Raw genomic sequence first — 22,497 nt, forward strand, 5'->3', positions numbered from 1 at the left:
GTACAGTACAATGTTCCAGTCATGCATATATATACATATCTTTGTTTTCATATTTTTTTCATTAGAGGTTGTTACAAGATACAAAATGCCACTTTGGCTCGAAGTTTCTTCAGAATCTAATTAATTGTGTTTATTCACTCAGTGAAAAAGTATAAAAAGAAATATACTCAATTATATAGCCAGTAAAATAGAAACAAAATATAAATATATGATTTATATAAAAATATAAACTTTCTTTTCTTCGTGCTTCTTTACTTCAGGTTTCATTTCTTAAGGATACATGTGGAAATTGTGATAAGGTTAGCTGAAGTTCACTTGATGCTGAAAATCCATATTAAGCAAATTAATAGTGTGTGTAAAGTTGCAGAGGGGAGGTTTAATTTATTTAAAAGAACAAATTTTTCACACATTCTACAAACACAGATTTCCAAGTTAAAAGCATTCTGACCAACAAGAACAACCTAGAACTGAAGCACCTTATGTTTTAGTTGGAATTTGAAAGATTTTTCTTTGTTCTTACATTCCATTTTATTTTGACTTTTTAATTATAACAATTTTCAGAAGAAAAGCACCAACAAGAATTAATACCCACTTACCCAACATCTAGATATTATAATTACTAACATTTTAGCTTTTTTGGCTTGTTTTACTGAAGTGTTTTAAGGTAAATTAAAATTATCATACTTTATCCCTAAATCCTTTAATATGAAAAAAGCATTTTCCTGCATAAATGAAATACCATCATCACACCTAATAAAACTTATGGCAATTTTCTAATATTATCTACCACTGTACCCATAATCAGTTTTCTCAGTTACCTGCCATATGTTTTTAAAAATTGATTCAAGCCAGGATTCAGCCAAGGGTCACATAGTACATTTCTTTTAAATAAGCATTTTTATCTTTTTCCTTTTTTATTGTAGTTGATATGCAAAATTATATTAGTTTCAAGTATACACCATAGTGAATCAAAGTTTTTATAGATTATATTCCATTTAAAGTTCTCATAAAAATATTGGCTATATTCCTTGTGCTGTACAATATATTCTTATAGTTTATTTACTTTATACATAGTAGTTTGTACCTATTACTCCCCTACAACTATTTTGTCTCTCCCTGCTTCCCTCTCCTCACTATTAATTTGTAGCCATTAATTTGTTCTCTGTATGTGTGAGTCTGTTTGTTTTGTTATGTTCATTCTTTTGTTTTATTTTTTAGATTCCGCATGTAAGTGATATCATACAGTATTTGTTTTTTTCTGTCTGACTTATTTCACTAAGCATAATACCCTCCAGGTTCATCTGTGATGTTGCAAATGAGAAAATTTTCATTCTTTTTATGGCTGAGTAGTATTCCATCCAAGTACTACATCTTCATTATCCATTCATCTGTTAACGGACACTTAGGTTGCTTTTGTATCTTGACTATTGTAAATAATGCTGCAGTGAACATTGGGGTGCATGTATCTTTTCAAATTAGTGTTCTCATTTTCTTTGGATATATACCCTGGAGTGGAATTGCTGGATCATGTGTTACTTTCATTTTCAGTTTTCTGAGGAATCTCCATACTATTTTCCATAGTGGCTGCACCAGCTTACATTCCCAGCAACTGTGAACAAGGATTCCCTTTTCTCCACATCCTTGTCAGCCCTTATTATTTGTGGTCTTTTTGATGATGGCCATTCTGATAGGTATAAAGTGATATCTCACTGTGGTTTTGATTTGCATTTCTTTGGTGGTTAACGATGTTGAGCATCTTTTCATGTGCCTCTTGGCCATCTGTATGTGTTCTTTGGAAAAATGTCTTTTCAGATCTTCTGCCTATTTTTTAATTGAGGTGTTTTCTTTTTGATATTGATTTGCATGAGCTGTTTATGTATGTTGGATGTTAACCCCTTATTGGTTATGCCATTTGTAAATATTTTCTCCCATTCTAAAGGTTGTCTTTTCATTTTGTTGATGGTTTCCTTTGCTATACAAAAGCTTTAAATTTTCATTAAGTCCCATGATGGCACAATATGTTTGATTCTTATGTCTCTTAAGTGTCCTTTAGGCTAGAATAGTTCCTAACCACTACCCTTTTTTTCCCATTATACTAACTGATTGAAGAAACCATGCCAGTTCTCCTGTAGAATATCCCACCTTCTGAATTTGTCGTTCTTCTTTATATTTTCATTTAAAGTTTTGATATATGGTTTATATATGCAAATATCAGTGAAGATGGATGAAAGGAATTTATATTTGGAAATATATGATCTTTATTGTTTTCTGTTTAAAATACAAAGTTATTATAATTTATTAAAATTTATGAAAGTTGCAGTGTTCACATTTGAAAGGTATTTCTGGATCATATAATTTTAAGAGCCATCTAAAATTATATACATGTGATAAACCAAATACTTAACCAAACAGTAAATAAAAGGGTGACAAAAACCTAAAAATCTTCATTATTTTCACTCCCCAGAGACAACTATTGTTGTAGTTTCATGTATACTCTTCAAAATTTTTTCTCAATATTTAAGCAAAAATATATTACATATATACCATAGGATTTTTAAAAAAACATTGATAATGCTAAATGATGCTGTTTTTGCAACTGACTTTTTTCAATCCTGGTACTAGTCATGATAATTTAATGTTATCTATAATCCATTCTCCACAGAACCATGGAGGCACCTTTCTAAAGCCTAACTCGGATCGTGTTTCTCTCCTGCTTAAAACCATTCAGTGACTTTCCACTGCACTTACCATAGAATGTATTTCATCACTCTGGTCTACAAAGCCATATGATATAACAATACCTGCTTTCTCACCTCGTCTCATAAAGTCTTCTACTTGTCTGTTATGCTCAGGTCACACTGCTTTTCTTTCTGTTCCCTGAACATGTCACAGGTTCCCTTTCGAGCCTTTGCACTAGCTTTTCTCTGTCTTGAATTCTTTTACTCCAGAATTTCTTATGACTGGCTTTCTCTGGTCATTCATGTCTCTCCCAGAGGTTCTTGAGAGATGCCTTCCCTATCACCCAGTTGCTGCTATCCTGTTACTGTTTTAATTGTCAGTAGAGCACTTATCTCTGGTATTTTCTCATTTACCAAATTGTTTGTTTAGATTTTGTCTGTCTCTGTCTCTACAGGCAGGCAGTCAGACATATACACAAACACTTAAATGCACAAACGCACACACATGCATTTGAATGCAAACTTCATGAGAACAGCAACCTCGTTTGTCTTATTCTAAGGTCTAGCACAATTTTTGACACATAGTAGGTACTCAATATTTATAAAAGCAGTTTATCTTGGAATTTTTTTCTAACCAGCCTTTTTGATTAGTGGAATAATATACAGTAGTGTGGATGTATCATCATTTATGTAACCAGTTCCCTATTGGAAATTTAAACTACTTCCAGTTTTTGTTTGCCTTTTGAAGCAAGTCTGTGAAAGTATCCCTGTATTTTATTCTTTCCACTTTGTAAATTCCTCAAAATGGAATTGCTAGATCAAAAACATGCATTTTTTAAAAAGTATTACCACAAGAAATTCATACCAGCTGTATTCCTACCAACAGTATCATGAGATGTCATGTTTTGCTACACCCTGGCCAACACTGAATATTGTGAAACTTAATCATTTTTGATAATCTAATGAATAAAAATAATTTTTTTCACATTTTGAGTGTACTTCTGATCTTTGGTTGTAAGTTACAGGAAATCAACTTAAACTGGTTTAATTTGAAATATAAAGTTGTTCTGGCTCATATAACTGAGAAATACAGGGATGGGTCAGTTCAGGAAAACTGGGTCCAAGGGCTCACCAGTGTCATAGGATGCCACATCGCTGTTACTTTTCTGCACTGGCATCATTCTCAGGCAGGCTTCCCTATGTTATAGCAGTGATGCCTTTGTAACCCCACCAGACACAGAGAATGCTTCTTTCCCAGGTTGTCTCAGCAAGGTTACATTGGAATAACGAGAATCACATGCTCATTTCTGTAACGATATTCGTGGCCATATGAATAGAATATGCTGACTGACAGGTCTGGATCACATGTCTACCAAAAAGGTCTGAAAATAGATAGATTCAGCCCACCCTAACCAGGTAGACCAAGAGTAGAGAAGGAGTGGTTCATAAAGGAAGAAGGAATAATGGATGCTGAACAGAAAAACAAGATACCCAGTACCTTGTATGAGCTGGTAATTTTTTTTCTACACATGTTGGAAATCTGCATTCTTTTTTCTGTGAATTCCCTATTCATCTCATTTGCTCATTTATTTAATTAGAACATTTCTTAGTTTCTTATTGAATAGTAAGAGCTCTTTTTTTTAAGGAAACTAGCCTTTTATCTTATGTGCTATAAATACTTTTCATCGTGTTGTCTTTTGATTTTGCCTAAAAATGTTGTCTAAAATTTCCATGTGGAAATTTAGAGTATTATACGATCAGATCAATCAGTCTTCATTCATTCAGGATTTATGATGCATCTAAAAAGAGCCAGATACTGAGGGTACAGAGATGAACAAAATGTAAGGCTTTGCCTTGAAGGGTTTGTCTACTGGGTAAAAAAAGTTATAAACTTGCCTAACTATCACCAGATGGTGACATGTAGAGCTTCACAGATGGTATTTGAGCTGCTTCCAGAGGAATGAGTTGAAATTCCCCAGTCAGATAAGAAGAGAAGCAGGGAATCTACTTGAGCACAGAAGCATCTGTAGGTATGATTTCTGTATTGTCATAACTGAAAGGCAAGAATTCTTGAAGCATCTTCTAAGGATTTCCAAGCCCTTGTTATTATAATGCAAGATAACAAGATAACTTAGATATTTTAGAAGCTCAGAGGTAGTGGGTGTTTAACTAACTAAAAGCAATCCTTAGAAGTCAAACAATAAATTAAGCAGCTATACAAAGCCTCAGCTGGTTCTGTAACGTGTGTAGCCATCAACCAGCACTGTGATCTTGATTTGATTTTCCTTTTCTTCATTATCCTTATCTAAAATGTAAGAGAGCTGAACCTGTAAAGTTCGTTCCATTTCTGAGGATCCATGATGGATGAAGAATCTTGTAGGCAGTTACAGAAGAAAAAAATGACATAGGATCAGAATTTCATATTTAGCAGTGAAAAAGCAGTGCAGTGTTGTGGAAAGAGTAGAGACTCAGGTTTACCTCCTGTTTCCTCATCATGAAATTAGGTTCGTAATGAATGCTGTGTCTGCCTCACAGACTTTTGAAAATCAATCTAGAAAATGGCTGTGGACAATATCTTACACAAATATCTAGTATCATTAGCAGTTGCAGCAGCAATAGTGAACTCTTAAACATTATATGTATATAAATAGAATGCCAGTGCCATGAATATCATAGTTTCAAGTTTTTTGATGTGCTAGAATTTCGTGTTATTAATTTAATTGGACCTTTGATTTTTCCTTGAAAACTCTTTTTATTCTTACAGTTTTTAATCTATTTTAATGGCATTGCCCATACCTCTGATCAGTCCGCATTTATTTTTTGTTGATTTATTCAAATCAATCCAACTTTATGCTCAGACTTTGATATTTTCTAGAGTCCTTTTAGTGTCTCATATAGTACCATTTACCCAATAAGTATTCTTAAATAATTTTTATTGCTCATTTTTTACCTATTTTATTTAATTTATATACCTATCCCATAGAAAAGACTTGATAAAACGTGGATGGTTTTATTAAATAGAAAAGCATTGATAGATCAAAACTAAGAGAACGGAAAGGGAAAGAAAATAGGAAAATGAAACCAAAGAAAAACTTAACACTCAAAAATATAAACTATGATTCTAATGAGAATTTTTCAAAGGACATTACAAGAAACACTAATTCTATGGCATGTTAACAGGAAAACAAAAGGAAGAATGAGGGTCTAGTAAAAATAGATAGATTGATAGATAGATAGACAGACAGACAGACAGACAGATAAACACTGGAGTGAACAGAAATAATGCTGTTTACAATAATATTTTTCCGAACCTTTAATATAATGTAAATCTCCATAAACATCTATCAGGATTTTTGTTCCATATAATAAAATCACAGTTTATCAGGAAAACAAAGCTATTTGTGGTATTTAAGGCAGAGACAAACGTATTTGTATTCGAAAAGGAGAAATCAGCTGATAACAGAAAATCCTCAACATCATTTCTTCAATAAATTCAGTAGTTTGATGTAGATATAGTAATGTTACACATGTAATTTTCCATCAATTTTATGTTGAAAATAGAGCTTTTTGCAATCTATATAAGCTTTATAGCAGTTTTAGAAATTGAATTATAATGATAAAGCATTGTAAAGGTAGAATTTTTTTTTAATTTTGCATTGCTATCTGCATCATTTTCTGTTACCTGTTAGTGTCAGCGTGTAACATACAAACTCACAAGGACAAAATAACAGCAAATCCAATAGCAAGTTCTGAACCTGCAGTTACACTCTTCACGTGGGAGCCTTTGGAAGTACAGAGGTGGCTGTGTCTGAATGCCTACTGTTTTAGCGAAAACGAAAATGAAACTGATTATTGCTACAGTAATTGAAATAAAAACTTAAAAAGATTGCAAAATAAATATAAGTTTCATTAAGTGTAGTTTTAGTTTTTTTTTACCAGAATTCTACCTTATTTATTTACTAAATCCAGATGGTATTGACATTGTATTATTTGCTTAGTTTTTAAAATAATAACAAACTTATAACCTTATCAGTTTATATGTAGGTTAAGTAGATAGGTGGATGATTAATTACTAGGGTAGGTAGGAGATAAGATAGGTAGGTAGATGGTTAGATATTACATCTATTTGGATCTCATAAGGAAAGATGTCATCTGTGATGCAACTCTCACTTCCCAAATAGGTATTTTTTAGAATTTTTCCTTTGAATGATTTATTGCTACTTGATCAAATCAAAATAATAGAAAAATATTGAATACAAACCAAGTTGTTTACATTTGTTTTATAAAATTTATTTTTAAATGCACTAGATAAAAATTCAAAATTAGACATGTATTTTAAGGAGTTACTCTTGGAGGCATACATAGACTTTAATACAGGGCAGCTGTTTCCTACAATGTGTTATTCTGTAAAACACTCCAATAAAATGACTTTGATGAAACTTGAGTAAAATAAAAACTGTAAATATTTATTTTATCCCTTTTCCAGTAGTTTAGGAGAAGCCTGGAAAAGATTAAGAGAAAGGGCCATGAGGCCCTTTTTGGGGTTTTGGTTTTGTGAGGTCCTACAGAACAAGCAGTATCAGGTAAGGGCAGTCCTGAGGGATTGTGCAGACATTTTATGCATGTGAAGGATCTTCGAGCGTATTCAGCACAGAATGAAGCACTAAACATTTTAAATGCTTTGAAAAAATATACTTAATAATATTGAGTTAGAAGAGCAAATGTCTGCACATGTAGAAAAGTATAAAATATGTAGGCCATTTGAAATGAAAAACTTACTATATCAATCCAGTAACAGAACTCACATTCATTTCATTATAGTAATTATTCTTTTACCAAAAAAGTAATTATGTATTTGTTTTAAATATTATTAACATTTTATGTGACATTTAATGAAATCACATTGCCTTTTTATATGCAAGTAATAACATTTGAAAAATGATCAGTGACATTTAACACAGAATAAAGTTTAAGCCTTAGAATATTTAAAAATATATTTAAACCAAAGTTTTAAAAAATTAAGTATCTCAATAATTTAGTCTTTGTTAAGTCATAATTAAGTTTAAGGAAAATTAACATAATTTGTAAATACTTTTAATATTTAGAATAAGAATATTTGCAAATAAGAGTTTATCATGGAAAGTACTAACAATTGCTGACATCACTGTATTGTTTGAATTAGTCCCCTGGGACCAAAAGAAAAAGCTTGCAAGCAATTTATAAATGAATCTTTCTCTCTTGTGTAATATTATTTGTCTCATTGAAACACTAATTTTCTACTACTTCTCATGTTAAAATTAAGCCTTGGGGGAACTTCATAGCTAACCAGTAATACTAAATTTTGAAGTAAAGAGATTATATATTATATTTAGTATTCATCTTTTCTTCTCTATAGAAACATTTATTCTTTATAGTATGCCTTCCAAAACAAAATAATGTTGCTATTAGGTATCATATGAATGTATTCCATATGTCATTAAACCAAAATCAGACAAAAACCTAAGCTAAGGCAATTTGCTGTTTGAAATCATGAGGACTATATGCTAGAAATTCTTAATGATGTGTGCTGGCAGTTTGAGACAATGATTCAACTAAGACATGCTTTATTGAAAAAAAATACATATATTGTATCCTGAGCATTTTACTGTGTGCTCAGCTAAAGGGATTAATGTCATAATGGTGGTGTGATGGTATTGATGGAACAAGTCTTGGTGGCCTTAGCAGAATGCTTTCCAGGGAATCTGAATTGTCTGGATTATTCCCATCAGCCTTAGGTTTGCAGTTTAACTTCATAAAAAGGATATTACGTCATCTGTATAATGACAGAGTGGGATTAACATTCCGACAGGGTTTCCATAGGAGTGATTGTTGTCTTTCACACCCTGATGACAGGCTATTAAGACAAGGTTTTCTCCAAAGTGATTGTCATGTGGTCAACTGCTTCACTTTCTCCTCACTGTATTTCCTATGATCAAGCTAAGTGTTCACTATGGTTGTGATTAAGTAGACAGGAAAATAACATCAAATACTGATTTTGCCTTAACGGTTTATACAAGATCATCTCTGTAATCTACTTTACTGAAACTTTCAGTAAAACCTAGAAACCTTGCATACCTAAATAATCATCTTGAGTGATTTTTAGCAAGTGTAGTGGTTATCAAAATCAAATATCAGTATCAGAGCCAAGCAGAGTGGGTATAGCTCAGTGGTAGAGCATTTGACTGCAATATCAGAACCGAACTGGATAAAAATGTAATACAAAATAAGTTCTTTATGTTCTATAATTAAACGAATGAACAGTAAATACTTTCGGGTAAAGAGTCATACTGTAGAAAAGCTAATATGACTGTATTAAACAGAATGCTGCTTTTTCTTTTTTTCAGCCAATTGGTGCTTTGAACCCAAAGAGAGCTGTGTTTTACGCAGAGCGTTACGAGACGTGGGAAGATGATCAAAGTCCACCCTACCATTATAACACACATTATTCAACAGCAACGTCCACCTTATCCTGGCTTGTTCGAATTGTGAGTGTCTTCATCAAGTTACGGTTTGCCTTAAATCTTGAAGTATTTAACATAAGTAAATTAAATAGAAATCAAGTATACTTGCTATTTGTTTTAAACAAAGATTAGAGGCCAGTGAAGTAGAAATGAGAGATTCCAACCTCTAGCAGAACCTGAATCCTTGTTGTTAATGAGTTGTCTTATTTGCAAAGTCGGGTTAGAAAGGTAGATTATTGTTAGTTTCTTAAACCTGAACCAGTTATAAAAGGAACCAAAGTCCTGGAGTGCATCCTTAATATCTGAAGTTTCCTTTCCCACTGTCACAGGCTGGCAGTCTCCTTAGCCCTCTCAACCTTGCATCTTGGATAGTATATTTTAAAAACAGTTTTCTAAATGGTTTTGAAGACTACTTTCATTTACTTTCTCTTTCTCCTGAAACATAACTATATCCAAGTCTCTTCAATCTTTTAAATACATACATACATACATACATAATGTATGTACATACGCACAATTTGCAGCTCCCGCCCACTCTGCAGTGACTGCTCTGCTCTGCTTGTCTCTACTTCGTCAGTCACCTCCCATGAGATCTTTGGCCTGGTTGATTTAGGTTCCACACCCATCACTTTACTGAGTTGTCCCTGTAGAGGTCAAAGGTCATGTGACAGAGCTTCCCACTTCGTACCATGATGTATCTGAAGCATTTGGCACCATTGCTCGCTTCCTCCTACTTGAAATTCTTCCCTCTTGTGGCTCCTCTGACAATATCCTCTTCCGGTTTCCCTCCTGTGATGCTCACTGTCCTGCGCAGTCTCATGCTCAGATGTCTTTTTCCTCAGTATTTCGATTCCTAAGGATTTTTCCATGTCCTTTAATCTAGACTCTGTCATTCGGTTAAAAACTAATGACTTCCAGCTTCTATCTTCGTTGCAGACATTTCTCTTGGACTCCTGACCTAGGTCTTGTTTGTTTGTTTGTTTGTTTATGTCTATATCCCACTGGGTTTTTCTACCTGGACATCTCATAATACCGTAAAGATCATTTCCAAAATGAACCCCTCTCCCTCCTGCCAGGGTTCCTACCGATTTCTTACCTAAATGGTCGGCGTGATCTCACACCCAGTTACCTGACCTAGATATTTTCTCTAGGTTATCAGCCCCTTAAATCCAATCCGACATCACAGAAGATAGGTCCTACCAACTACAGTCCAACTCCTTTTCTCTGTTAATGCTGGCACTTCCTTAGTTCAGGTTCGCATTATTTCTCATCTAGAAATTACAAAAGCTCTTCGCAAATCTGTTTGCCTTTTGTCTTGCTTTCTCCAGTCCAGCCTAGTTGAGAGCAACTACTGGAGTCAGATGGTCTGGTTTTTGTAAAGCTGTGAGCAACTGGGAAGTATTATAGAATGCTAAATCAGATTTCTAAATCAATACCATCAATATTTTCACCTATTACCAAAACAACTTCAGACCACTCTGCTGCATGGGGCTTTTTTGCCTCAGAAACACATTGATAAGCAGCATCCATGAAAACGTGCATACACAGGAGGGCACCTCCTGCTTTCCAAGGTACTTTTTCCCACTGCCTGAATGACAGCTTTGGTTTGGAGGTCTTGCTCAAGCATCCTCTCCTCAGTGGAGAGAAACTGAACTTACTGCCAGTGTGTGGTATGTGTATGTTTTAAGTAACTTGAAAATCACTGATATCAATTACTGTTATCAGAAAAACTGTCAGAATTATGATTCAGTTTAATTGAACATATATTTTATATTTTCATAATCCCAAACCAACATAAGAAATCAAAGAAGTTTAGATTAGCTACCCTGTGAGAAAACAAACTCAAATCTTATTTAAAAAAATAAACTCTGTAAATGAAAGGAAAAGACATAAAACTTTCTTTTTTAGGCAAAAGTTACTGGTCTGATTTGTTCAGAAACTCACCTTAATTATGTCAACTTGGATTCTTTTATAAAAATGTTTCTGAGCTAGCAGTTTCTTAGGAAATATTTTTAACTTTAGCACTTTTAAAGAATAAGAGGTTCTATTTCTTTATTTTCTGTTAATTTGGGGGGATATTAAATTTATATAAATGCCTGTTTACCATTATAAGCCAATCAGAGCAGAGCACCTGTAGTTTATGGGTTGGAATAGTTTATTAGTACTCTCCAGATAAAAAAAATACTTCACACTCATGCAAGAGAGAAAGGCGTTTCTGAATTATAGACACACGTACATAGAGAGAACTTTATAGCTTCTCTCCTGCAGTTTCAGCCACAGGTCAAAACTAAATACAAAAATTCCCCAGTCAGGATCTGAAACAGCTGATGTCCTTTACCGTGGGCATAAAATACATTCTTATTTCATTTGCTCTCACAAAGAGACTGACAAGAAAACTAAAAGCAAAAAACAATCACTGCTATAGTGAGCTACCATGGTCAGGGGGTGTAAGACACCTTTTTCGGGTTTTTAGGGGATTAAAAAAGTCAGAACCATTTCCTAAAAACATTATCAAGTGGGTTACATGATATATATATATATAGAAAATGGTATTCAATGGATTTTGTGTAATTAAATTAGTCTGGAGTTAGATCTATAAGAATTCAAGTGTGAGTTCATATACTTGTTATCAGCAACTTGATTTACATGAACACTCTCCTATCCCTGATGAGTTAAACATTTTATAAGTAATAAATCATAATTCATCCCTAAGTTGATGGCCTATTCCAGTGAAAAGGAATACAAATTTGAAACTCTAAAGAGCAGGACAGAAATGCTATCATATTTATCCCACACATGCCCTTTTAGTATTGTCTGTGTGGTGCTGTGTAGAAATTTAATGCAAGCCACTTATGTATGTAATTTAAACGTTCTAGTAGTCACATTTAAGAGTAAAAAGAAAAAGGTGAGATGAATTTTATAAATATATTTGTTAGGAAGCGGGGAGGAGCGACATAGGGGTAGGGAAGTAAGAGGTACAAACTATTAAGTATAAAACAAGCTACAAGGATATATTGTACAACACGTGCATATCATAAAATATAGCCAATATTTTATAATAACTATAAAGGGAGTATAAAACTATAAGTCACTGTGTTGTATGCCTGTAACATATAATAGTATATAGCAACTATACTTTGGTAAAAGAGAAAAAAAAGCCCAGTATATCCAAAATGTTATAATTTCAACATGTAATCAACAGAATGATTATTAATGAGATGTTTTAGATGGTTTAGATATTAATTTTCTGAAATCCAGAATTCAGTTTGCACTAGCTCTATTCTAAGTACTCAGTAGTCACACATGGCCGATGGCCACTCTATTGACAGAACAGATCTATAGGATTGCTTTCATAGGGATTCATTTAGCCAACACGTCTTATGTCATCTTATGTCATGCTGTTATACATAGAAGTATCGTGGTCTAATAGCTTACTAAGTGTTTAACCTAATGGCCCAGGGAATTGTGATTTCCTCACTCCCATCCCAAGGAGTTTATGAAGTAGAAAATGCATTAAAATTTCTGTCACTAAGAATTTGTTCATAAAAACAAAATACAGATTAAAATAAGTATCTGCCCTTTACCTTTCAAGCCTTTTAGACCCACAGTCTTTAAACTCATTATGAGTTTCAGTCAATATATTTAGTATGACAATAATAATAATTGATTTAAAATGCGAATTAACTACATACCTCATTACTTTAAATTAAAAATATTATTTTAGACACACTACCAGTGAGTCACTTGTCTAAATTACAAGACTCTGAAAAGGCTGTTTCTTTGCTAGCTGCCATTGGACAAATGATGAATAAGCTATTATAGCAGAGTTTAGAGTTTCTTCAGATATTAACTAGTATGAAAGAACACATTTTACTTGGAATGTTTTTGCTTTAAATCCTACCCTGAATATATAACATATGCACAGAAGTAATTAAATCTTAACTCTCTGACCTTTGCATCTTTAGTAACCTATTCACCTTCCAAATTCAGTATATTCAAAATACCGATTCAAAATTTGTCAAACATTTGATCATAGTTCTTAGGAAGTTAAATAGGTTGTACAGCAAAAGTTAATTTATAAATCAGTTGTTTAGAATCTGGGACTTTATAAATTATAGATTGCTTTGAAAGCCTACCCAAGAGCCCGTTTAAACCATAATAGATCTTTGACAGTATATATTTGTAATGAAAAAAAACAGTAGAAACACTTTTGCAGGTGTCATGATTAAAAGGAAAAGATAATGCTGTTGAATATGAAATATTGTGGTCACGTTTCTCTTGTTCACTGATGCTTATGGACAATGCATGTTTGCTTAGAAGATGAAAGATTCTTAACCAAGGGACTGGTGTATAGTAGGTACATAGGTCAATGGAGACTTTCTGAAGATTCTAAAAGATACTTCTGGCCTCTTTTAAAAGCAAAATAAACTTCTGAAGTTAGACTAAGCATGGTAGAAATAATGGTTCCTCTATTTCCTAGAATGTGATCCTTCTCAGGTATAAAACAGGAATGATTAATACCTACTAGAAGGATAATAGTGAGGATTGAGTGAACTGAGATAATGAGGTGCTGAGCATAGAAAGATGCTCAGTAATTCTTACTTCCCATCCCGTTAGTCTTTATTGTGCTTCATAATGCTTCAAAGTTTACATCTTTTCTTTAATAAAATTATGTCCCAAGCTCTACCTATCACTCATGGATGGGGTTGTTTCAAATGAAATGAAGAGAAAGAAAAGAAGAAAACTATAAGGGGAGAGGGATGTAAGAAGAGAGTCTTATGAGATGACTGAGCCAAAGTCATAAAAGACAGAAGAATAAAGGCATTGGCTAAAGAGAAGAGGGTCGGAGGCACGGTTTTGATTGCCCAGGATGAATAACACTCAGGATCCGAAGGCTGGGGTAGATCTAGTCAGGAGAGGGAAGTCTGCCATCAGCCATTCATACTGCAGGGCCTAACCTGAAGTTCTTAAAAGCCCACTGAGTGTAAGTATTTTAATTTCTGAAATTTCTGTTTAATATTTATGTATTCGTCTATCTTATCTCCTAAGCCAAAAGCTCTTCTAGTAGAATGATGAAATATCTAATGTGGTAATGTACACAGAGGAAACGATTTATCAACATATGTCAGGTGAATAAATATAAAAGTTTCTTAAACTTAATATAGCTCTTGACCCTCTGTGTTAGTCAGGCATGAGTCAAATGCAACAGAACGTCTTTGCATATGCCTTGAAGGTAATAGGAAAATACATGGAAAAAAGTAATCTCCACAGTAATCAGAGCTTGCAAGATCAATACCCACTTATAAACAAATAGGTTATCCATTTCTATTAGTTCTCTACCACTGTAGCAGCTGGAGGCCTTCAGGAATAGTGAGAATATATGTCAGTAAAGTAATTTGGGGACTCTAAAACAGCTGTTAGTCAGATCTTTTTAAAAGCTACATAAAACAGTTAACTCTGGAATTCTTCACTATTCTCTGCTTTTAGGTACCACCAAATTCATAAACTTCACGACCAGAAATAGTAATTCTTCAATTTCAGATTTATTTTCTGTGCCCATCTGCAATTTTCTTGGCATTTCATTAAGGCATGAAAACTAAGGAAGGATTTTATCATTTAGATTGAGGTAAAGATCAGCTTTTAATGGCTGATGATAAGAAGTAAGGCTTTGCATGTATGAATAGGTCTTTACTCCCATCTATTTAATAGCTTAAAAATCATAGAGACAAGTCTGGTCCCTCTAAATTGTTCTCTGCCTACCAACTACAGAGAATAAATAAATGTCATCAGCATCCTAGAATAATGAAGAAGTAGATTCTGAAGATGCAACTTTTTGGTCAAACTAGTGGTAAAGAACTGACAAGAAAAACTTTATCTTACTCCTATCCAACCACACCCCTTCTCCCAACAGTACCTTCTATGTTTAGGTATGTTCAACAGAAATTTATTAAATACTAACTATGAACCAAGCACTGTGCTTGATACTAAGAATAGAGGGGTGAGTAAGACCTAAAGACCTTAGAGTCTGGTTGGGGGTCTAGCGAACTGGTAGTCTGGGGTGGAGCCCAGCAGTGAATACTTGATATAGTATGTGAGGCTGGTAGCCATCTTCATAACTCTGTGTCGGGTAAGATACTTCAAGCTTTCTCAAAATAATTTAATCTTATTTAATTCCCATAATTACCCCCAAGGTATTGTCATTCCCAATTAAGTAGATGAAGGAACTGAGATACAGTTACTGAACACCACTCCTTACCTGAGGTTAAGTAACTAGCCTAAGAAAGGTAAATGGTTCCACCAAGATCTGCCATATTTCATTCGATTTACCCTTGCTACTTCTAGAATTGTTACTTTAATTTAATTTAGTGTGAGAAGATATGCTGCATGAACTACCTTATGTTCAATAGTGAGTCAAAAATCTGCAAAGCAAATTAATTAGTGAAAGACATCTCATAATTTTTTTCTAACTTAATTTCGGTGACATCTGTTTGTCTCTTGTATCACTTAAAATCTTAAACAACAGTATGAACTTCCTGGATGCATATCTGAGTTTCAGATAAATCAATAATGCCCCCCTTACCTGAATAGTGTTACATCATCCTTCATCTCATCTCTTTCATCATACTTTTCTGTCATTCAACACTAACCATGAAAATTGATGATACATTACAAACTTATAAAGTTGATGACATCTAGCCACACTAAATTTTAGGAAGATACTGAGAAGATGAATTGTTGTAGCTATTGCCTGTCAGCTGGACCTCATGACTAGTGGCAAAAAGAGTAGTTTAAAAAGGCAAAATAATGTTTTATGGATATAAAAGAATGAACAGTTTACATATTAAAGAAAAAAAGTAAATATTTAGGAAAGATTTCTTAGCATTATTGAACCTAGGAGTGACACATCATTTATCCTAGACTTAAGGGAGAAGGATTGAACCATGGGAAAGGAAATATACGTTCATCTTTGTTATACTTGATGTTTTCTAAGAAATCCTTAGTAAGAATGACTGTTATTTAATCCTTTTTAAATTTGGAGGCAAACTTAATGACATCAGAAATAATGCTTCTCTCCTAACATAAAAACTACAGAAAAAGCGTTAAAATGAAATGCATAAGGACCCTGTAATAAAGTTATTTTCCTAGGTTTCCTGCTATGGGAACATACACTCAGTGACAGATGCCGTGTTATCGTAAGGTAGTAGTTATACCATGTTATCGTAAGATAATAGTCACAGAAAACTAAAAGGACTAGAGTTTGTCTAGTCTGATTTATGCTAACTTTATTTCATTCATTGCTTCAGTAGATTATACATCAAGCAACTTCCGTGTACCAGGAGGTAGTTATTCTAAGTGTTGGACATCAAACAGAGACTATGTTAGATGTGGAACCTCTTCATGCAGTGGGGAAGATAGGCTAGAAGTCAGCAACAGTGTGACAGATGCTTCAGTGGTGTGTTTGAGGAAATACCTGTTGCTGTTTGAGCACCCTGGAGAGCTTGGCAGATGAAGGACAGCCTTTCAGAGAAAAATGACATCTTGGCTGAGACTTAAAGGGTAAAAAGAACTTAACCAAGTCAGGATTGGGGGAGTTGAGGGCTAAGGACGGTAAGAGATGAGAGTTTAGCAGATTCTAGATCATTCGGGCTCTTTTAAGATAAATTAAGTAGTTTAAACCTTTTCTTATTACAGTGTTACTATGTATGGCCTTAGTTATGAGAAAGAAACTCTAAGTTACATATTGACAATAATGCAAAATCATTTATCATAAAGTCACCATCGTTTTACAAATCAGAAGACTAAAGGCCAAGAAGCAAAATGATCTGCCAAGGTTGCAGAGTGACAGGTGACCCAGTCGCCCAGACAGGCCCAGACCAGTACCTCCTGACTCAGTGTGGCATCCTTCCAGGACCCTGCACCGTTTCTCCCTCAGAGGGTTTTTTTTTTATTTTAAAGTCATATTTTACAAAGGAACAAGAGCAGTTGTGTTCAGAAGAGTCATATCCTTAATTCTTTTTGTTTGTTTGTTTGTTTTTGCTTTTGTTTTTGTTTAGGAACCTTTCACAACCTTCTTCCTCAATGCAAATGACGGAAAATTTGATCATCCTAATCGAACCTTCTCATCAGTCGCGAGGTCTTGGAGAACTAGTCAGAGAGATACTTCAGATGTAAAGGTGGGCTCTTTTATTTGTTGATATTTGTTAATTTCAAAATATGTCAAATTTTGATTTGTTTCAATTAAACAGGTGTATAAGACAATTTATTCTGCAGCTCTGGTCCATCTTATTTTAAGGTTACGTGGTGCATCTCACCTAAAAGAAAACTAAGGGAAAGAATTTTGAGCAGCGCAGAAAATGATTCAGGATTCTTTTATATTGTTCAGTTAAGGTGTTTTTCTTATTTCAAAAAATTCCTAACTAATTTAGATCGAATAATCAGAAGATGGAAAGAAAAACCCATAAATTGCCTTTCCTGCTGTTAACTCAATATTTGGCCCATTCCATAAAACACAGCAGGAATTGGATTTGACCTTAATGTGTCATATTGTTATAGCTTGCCCAGCTTTGGGTTTACGTAGCCTGGGGCAATTAATAAAGCATTAATGACAAGACCCATTTAAAATGTAGGCTTTTCTGTACAGCCTTAGCTTTTACTTGACTGTGCCTGGGGATAATACGCAACAATGCACATTAGATTAAACCAACACACACACAATATCCAGGAACAGCCTGAGAGCAGAGTGAATTTTACAGTTGGTACTACTTAACTATTGTTAAATATAAAGATTTGTTATTCATTTATTTGGGCTTTTGTTTTTAAAAGTGGTTGTTTTCAAAACAATAAAATACATTTGTTTTCTCATTTTTCCCATTTTTTCCTGTTAAGAAAAAATTTTATGATCAGGTTATTATGTAGGTATATGTGTTTCTTATTTTAATGCCTTTTCTTCAGCTTTTTCCCATCACTGCCACTCATAGTATTGAATATACAAATGTCATGGTATCATTTCATTTAGGGTGTTAATCCAACAAAAGGCAGTGAATTAAAGTCAAAATTGTCATTTACATATTTATGCTGAGCTATTACAAACATTTTTAAAAGGCAGTTACAGTGTTATTGAAGTGTAAGAAATTGGATGAATACAACTTTTATTCTGTTCTTTTTCAAAGCAAAAAACAAAGGAAATTAATCCAAATGGTGTGTAAGCATATCTATGTGTTTTTTCCATCGCCATCAAAGTTTGCATAAATAAATATTAATTTATACATACAATGTATTCACATTTGGAAATAAGATAATTTAACATGCATTCTTACTATGTAAAACTCTTAAGGCCCGTATTTTTCTCCTAATCAACTTATAACTTCACTGAGGAATGAAACTCTAAAAGATCCATAAACCATCATTTAAACTCATTTAGTACCAGTGAAATCAAGGAGGGGGTCCATTTCTTATTTAAGAATTAACAGAAAATAGGGAGTCCATAGGCTTCTAGAATTAGCACAGTGTTCTTAAAAAGCATTCAGTAAATATTTCGTATGTGAATTAAATAGTCTCGTCTGTATTTTAAGGCTTCCTATCATATATAAGATTATTTATATCTTAATTCTGAGCTGTATCCGGATTATATCCAACTCTTTCAAGTGAAAATGCCTGTTCACTCTCGACATCATCACAAAACAGAAACTTGGTTTTTCAGCTGAATTCAAAGACTCACCCTCACAAGCCCACACGTGCAACAGAGGCAGTCATCCTGATCTATGTATGTAGACAGAGTTTTAGGCTGTACTTTCTATCCTGAGAACGTTATTGATGCTTCTGATCACCAGATACCTTGCCAGTGTCCGTCTCTGATGACTGACTGATGCCCATCCCAGGCTCTTCCCAAATCTCTCCCAGCAGTTTCCCTGTTCTGAAACTTTTCAGAAACATTAACACTTTGTTACTACTTGTGTTCCTTTGGCTCTTGGGAGCGCATCGTCAAGGACAGAGATCAGTGCGGCTGTCACTAACTTGGGAGGTTTTTATTTTAAATCCCAGGCAGCTGTGCTTAATACAAACAGGCACCAAGCCTCCAGATTACCCCCTTAGTTGGTTCTCAGGACACTCACTTCCTCAGCCTGATATTGCATGGATTGTTCTCGTTTTCAGTTCTCTCCCACCACCACCCTGACCTTTTCATATTCTGTGATGACATACCTTGAATATCCTCCCATGTAGACCCCTTCTTTTTGAAGGCTATACATTGTGTGTGTGTGTGTGTGTGTGTGTGTATATATATATATATATATATATATATATATACACAATAATTTATTTACACAATCTTTTATTGATGGATAGTTAGTCTTTCTCTCTGCTTGTTATTGTTAAACACAAGGCTGCTGTAAACATCCTTGCACAGACATCTTGAGGAAATTTGTGTGTATATGTAAAAGATAATTCCTGTTAATGGGACTGGTGACTCAAGGGCTATATACATCTTTAATTTTGAAAGATATTGCCAAACCATCATTCCCAAAGCTGCTAATTCACTCCCTACAGCAGTGTGTGAGGGGATGCCTCCTTCCCTACCCTCCAACCATCACTTGTATTATAAACAGTGTAATTTGTACAAATCTGGTGAGTGAAAAATGGAGTTGTCTTTGTTTTGACTTGCATTTCATTAATTATGGGTGAAGCTGAGCATTTTCCGTATAATTATTGACCTGTTAGCTTGCTCATATCTTTTGCCTGTTTTTCAATTGGGTCATATGTCTTTGTCTTATCAATGTGAAAAAGATCTTTCTTTTCTGAAATTGCAGAAAGTTGCATGGCAAGTATGATTTCTCAGTCTTTCAGCTTTGCTATGTTTCAGTTATGTTTTTGTGGTTGTGTGTGTGTGTGTGTGTCCAAATGCATCATTCTTTCTCTATACAGTATCAGGATTTGGGGGTCATCACTGAGGGAATGTTAAAAGTTTTGGGTAATCCTGATGGTTTTAAACTTGAGATTTTCTAAATTCATGTTTAAATATATTGATTAACATGTACAGTATCTTTTCCCTCTACAATAATACCTGATTAAGCAGGGAAGAATGTGTTACCAAGAGTAATAGTGGTTTTACTGTGTGTTAAAACCTAAGCTTTTGATTTCTTATCCTAAGCTGTTAAAGCATTTGATATATAATTTTAATGAAATGTTTTTATATTTCTGAAGAAAACTATCTCTGCAATATCTACTAACTTTGTCAGATAAATTCTCATGTAAGAGGGAACTAGACCAGAATAGATGGTTTTATTGTCTCTCTTTGTTAACGTCAGTCTGTTCCTGTGATAATGAATTCAAGCTGGGCAGAGCAGGAGTGTTGGTGAAATGACCTTTCAGGAGAGAGGTCTCCCGAGTTAAGTCAGACCAGTTGGTTTTTACTTTATTTTATTTTTTTATTTTTCTCCTCTAGCATCGTCTTAGTAACAATGACATTCAACTCACTAAAGTTCTTACGCTAATTTTCCTTAATGCCTTCAAAAGTTGTTATATTACTTTTGAATAGCTATGTAGATGTCAGAAAAGGTAGCTGTGACAAAATGTCATTAAGGTGACATAGTGTAAATTAATACAGTTAATGGAGGTGCTCGCCACTGACTCATTGACCCATTATGAGCTCTTGTGGCATTAACGAATGCCAGGGCATCAATCTTTTGAAAAAAGGAAGAAAAGAGATGGCAGCTTTAAAACCTTGCAGTGAATTATATTAGAAAAGTGAAAACGTCTGGGTTGGATTTGATTTCACTAGGAAGCCATAAAATGGTATGCTCTCTGAGCAAAATATATTAAACTGAAATGTCAGATTTGATGCAATAGGTATACAATTATGATAGTGTTAATAGTGCTCTTCTATCATTCTAAGACATACTTTCAAGTCCAATTTCTCAGCAGCTTGAACTTGTCATAAGCTTGTAAATTAGAAATTGTGTTTGAGGATATTTTCCTATTATTGACGGGACGCGTATAATACTATTAACTGTACTGTGGGGTTTTGCTATAGCTGTTAAAATAAACTAGAAATCACATTTACAGACACAAAACGCCTGTTATAATATTTATCTTGCCATTTCTTTAATAATACGTGGTGTCTTCCTGCACTGTTTTCCATTTAGGAAATTTTAAACTACTTGGACTCTTTCCTTAAAGAGAAGCTGATTAACAGAAATCTATCAACGGGAAGAGAGTAAACCCAAGAGCTATTATATTAAATAGCAAGCTAGTGCCTGAAGCTCCTCTGTAGGAGCACACTTATGAGTTATAATAGTAGAATTCATTCTTCCTGAATAATTCTCAACAGTTTTCAAACCTGCTTTTTTCTTGGTTATTTGATGTGGTTCTCAAAAACAGCCCCATGAGACAGTGATCATTACCCCTGTTCTGTAAAGGAGGTTCACAGATATTGAATGACTGGCCTAGGTTCACACAGCAAGTAAAGAGGAAGCCAGAGCTAGCCCTGAGAGCTATTCAGTTCTTTTCGGGGCTTTATCGATTGGATGTTTCTCTGCTTTAATTCTCATGATCTCACAATCAGATCCACATTGACTAGTTTGGAATAACTGACCCATCAAGTTACACTCTAGTCGTTTACTGCTGTATACAAACCACCCCAAAAATTTGTGGTTTAAAAAAAAACCAACCATTTATTTTCTCAGGGTTCTGCAATCAGAATAAGGTACATCAGGTACAGCTTGTCTCCGATCCATATGGGGTCAACTGGAGTGGCCTGTCTGGGTCTGAAAGATTCAGAATGGCTTCATTCACACGTCTAGTGCCCTAGCACCAGTGGCTGGAACAGCTGCAGACTGGCTGGTCCTCTCTCTCTTTGTAGTCTTTCTGGGAAGATCATCACAATTTTTTTTCAAGGTGTCTGCCTACCAAGAGGATAAAAAAGTGAGAGCTGCAAAACCACTTAACGCCTAGGCTTGAAAGTCACATAGTGTTACCTCCGCAGCATTCTCCTGGTCAAGGCAAGTCTCAGGGCCAGCCCAAATTAAGAGAGAGGAGAAATGGACTCCACTCCCCGATGATATGAGTGGCAAGTGGCACATTACAAAAGGACATGGAAGTTGGAGGGATTGCATGGTCATCTTTGGAAACAATCTACTCAAGTCTGCCCTCTGGTCACAATTCACATTCTTCCTACAAGCAAAATGTACTCAGCTTGTTCCCCACATTATTGTATCAGGCTCGAAATCTAGTATGTCACAATCTGTAACAGGTCCGGATACGGACGAGGTGCATAAATTCCCAATTTGGAGACCTGGAAGCTCAAAAGACAAGTTATCTGTCCC

The 22,497-nt window shown here is 34.4% G+C and overlaps 1 protein-coding gene across 7 annotated transcripts in view; it reads left to right on the forward strand.

Moving 5' to 3' along the window:
- NBEA (neurobeachin) overlaps positions 1 to 22,497 on the forward strand; it is a 540,106-nt gene that overhangs the window by 457,816 nt on the left and 59,793 nt on the right. For all 7 annotated transcript variants that reach the window (XM_072976118.1, XM_072976119.1, XM_072976123.1 and 4 more), the window contains 2 exons: positions 9,062 to 9,202; positions 17,233 to 17,352. In XM_072976118.1, the coding sequence (XP_072832219.1) occupies positions 9,062 to 9,202; positions 17,233 to 17,352 (261 nt within the window). The remainder of the gene's footprint in view (positions 1 to 9,061; positions 9,203 to 17,232; positions 17,353 to 22,497) is intronic.

This window comes from Vicugna pacos, chromosome 14, assembly GCF_048564905.1.
Source record: "Vicugna pacos chromosome 14, VicPac4, whole genome shotgun sequence".
Classification (NCBI taxonomy): Eukaryota; Metazoa; Chordata; class Mammalia; order Artiodactyla; family Camelidae; genus Vicugna; species Vicugna pacos.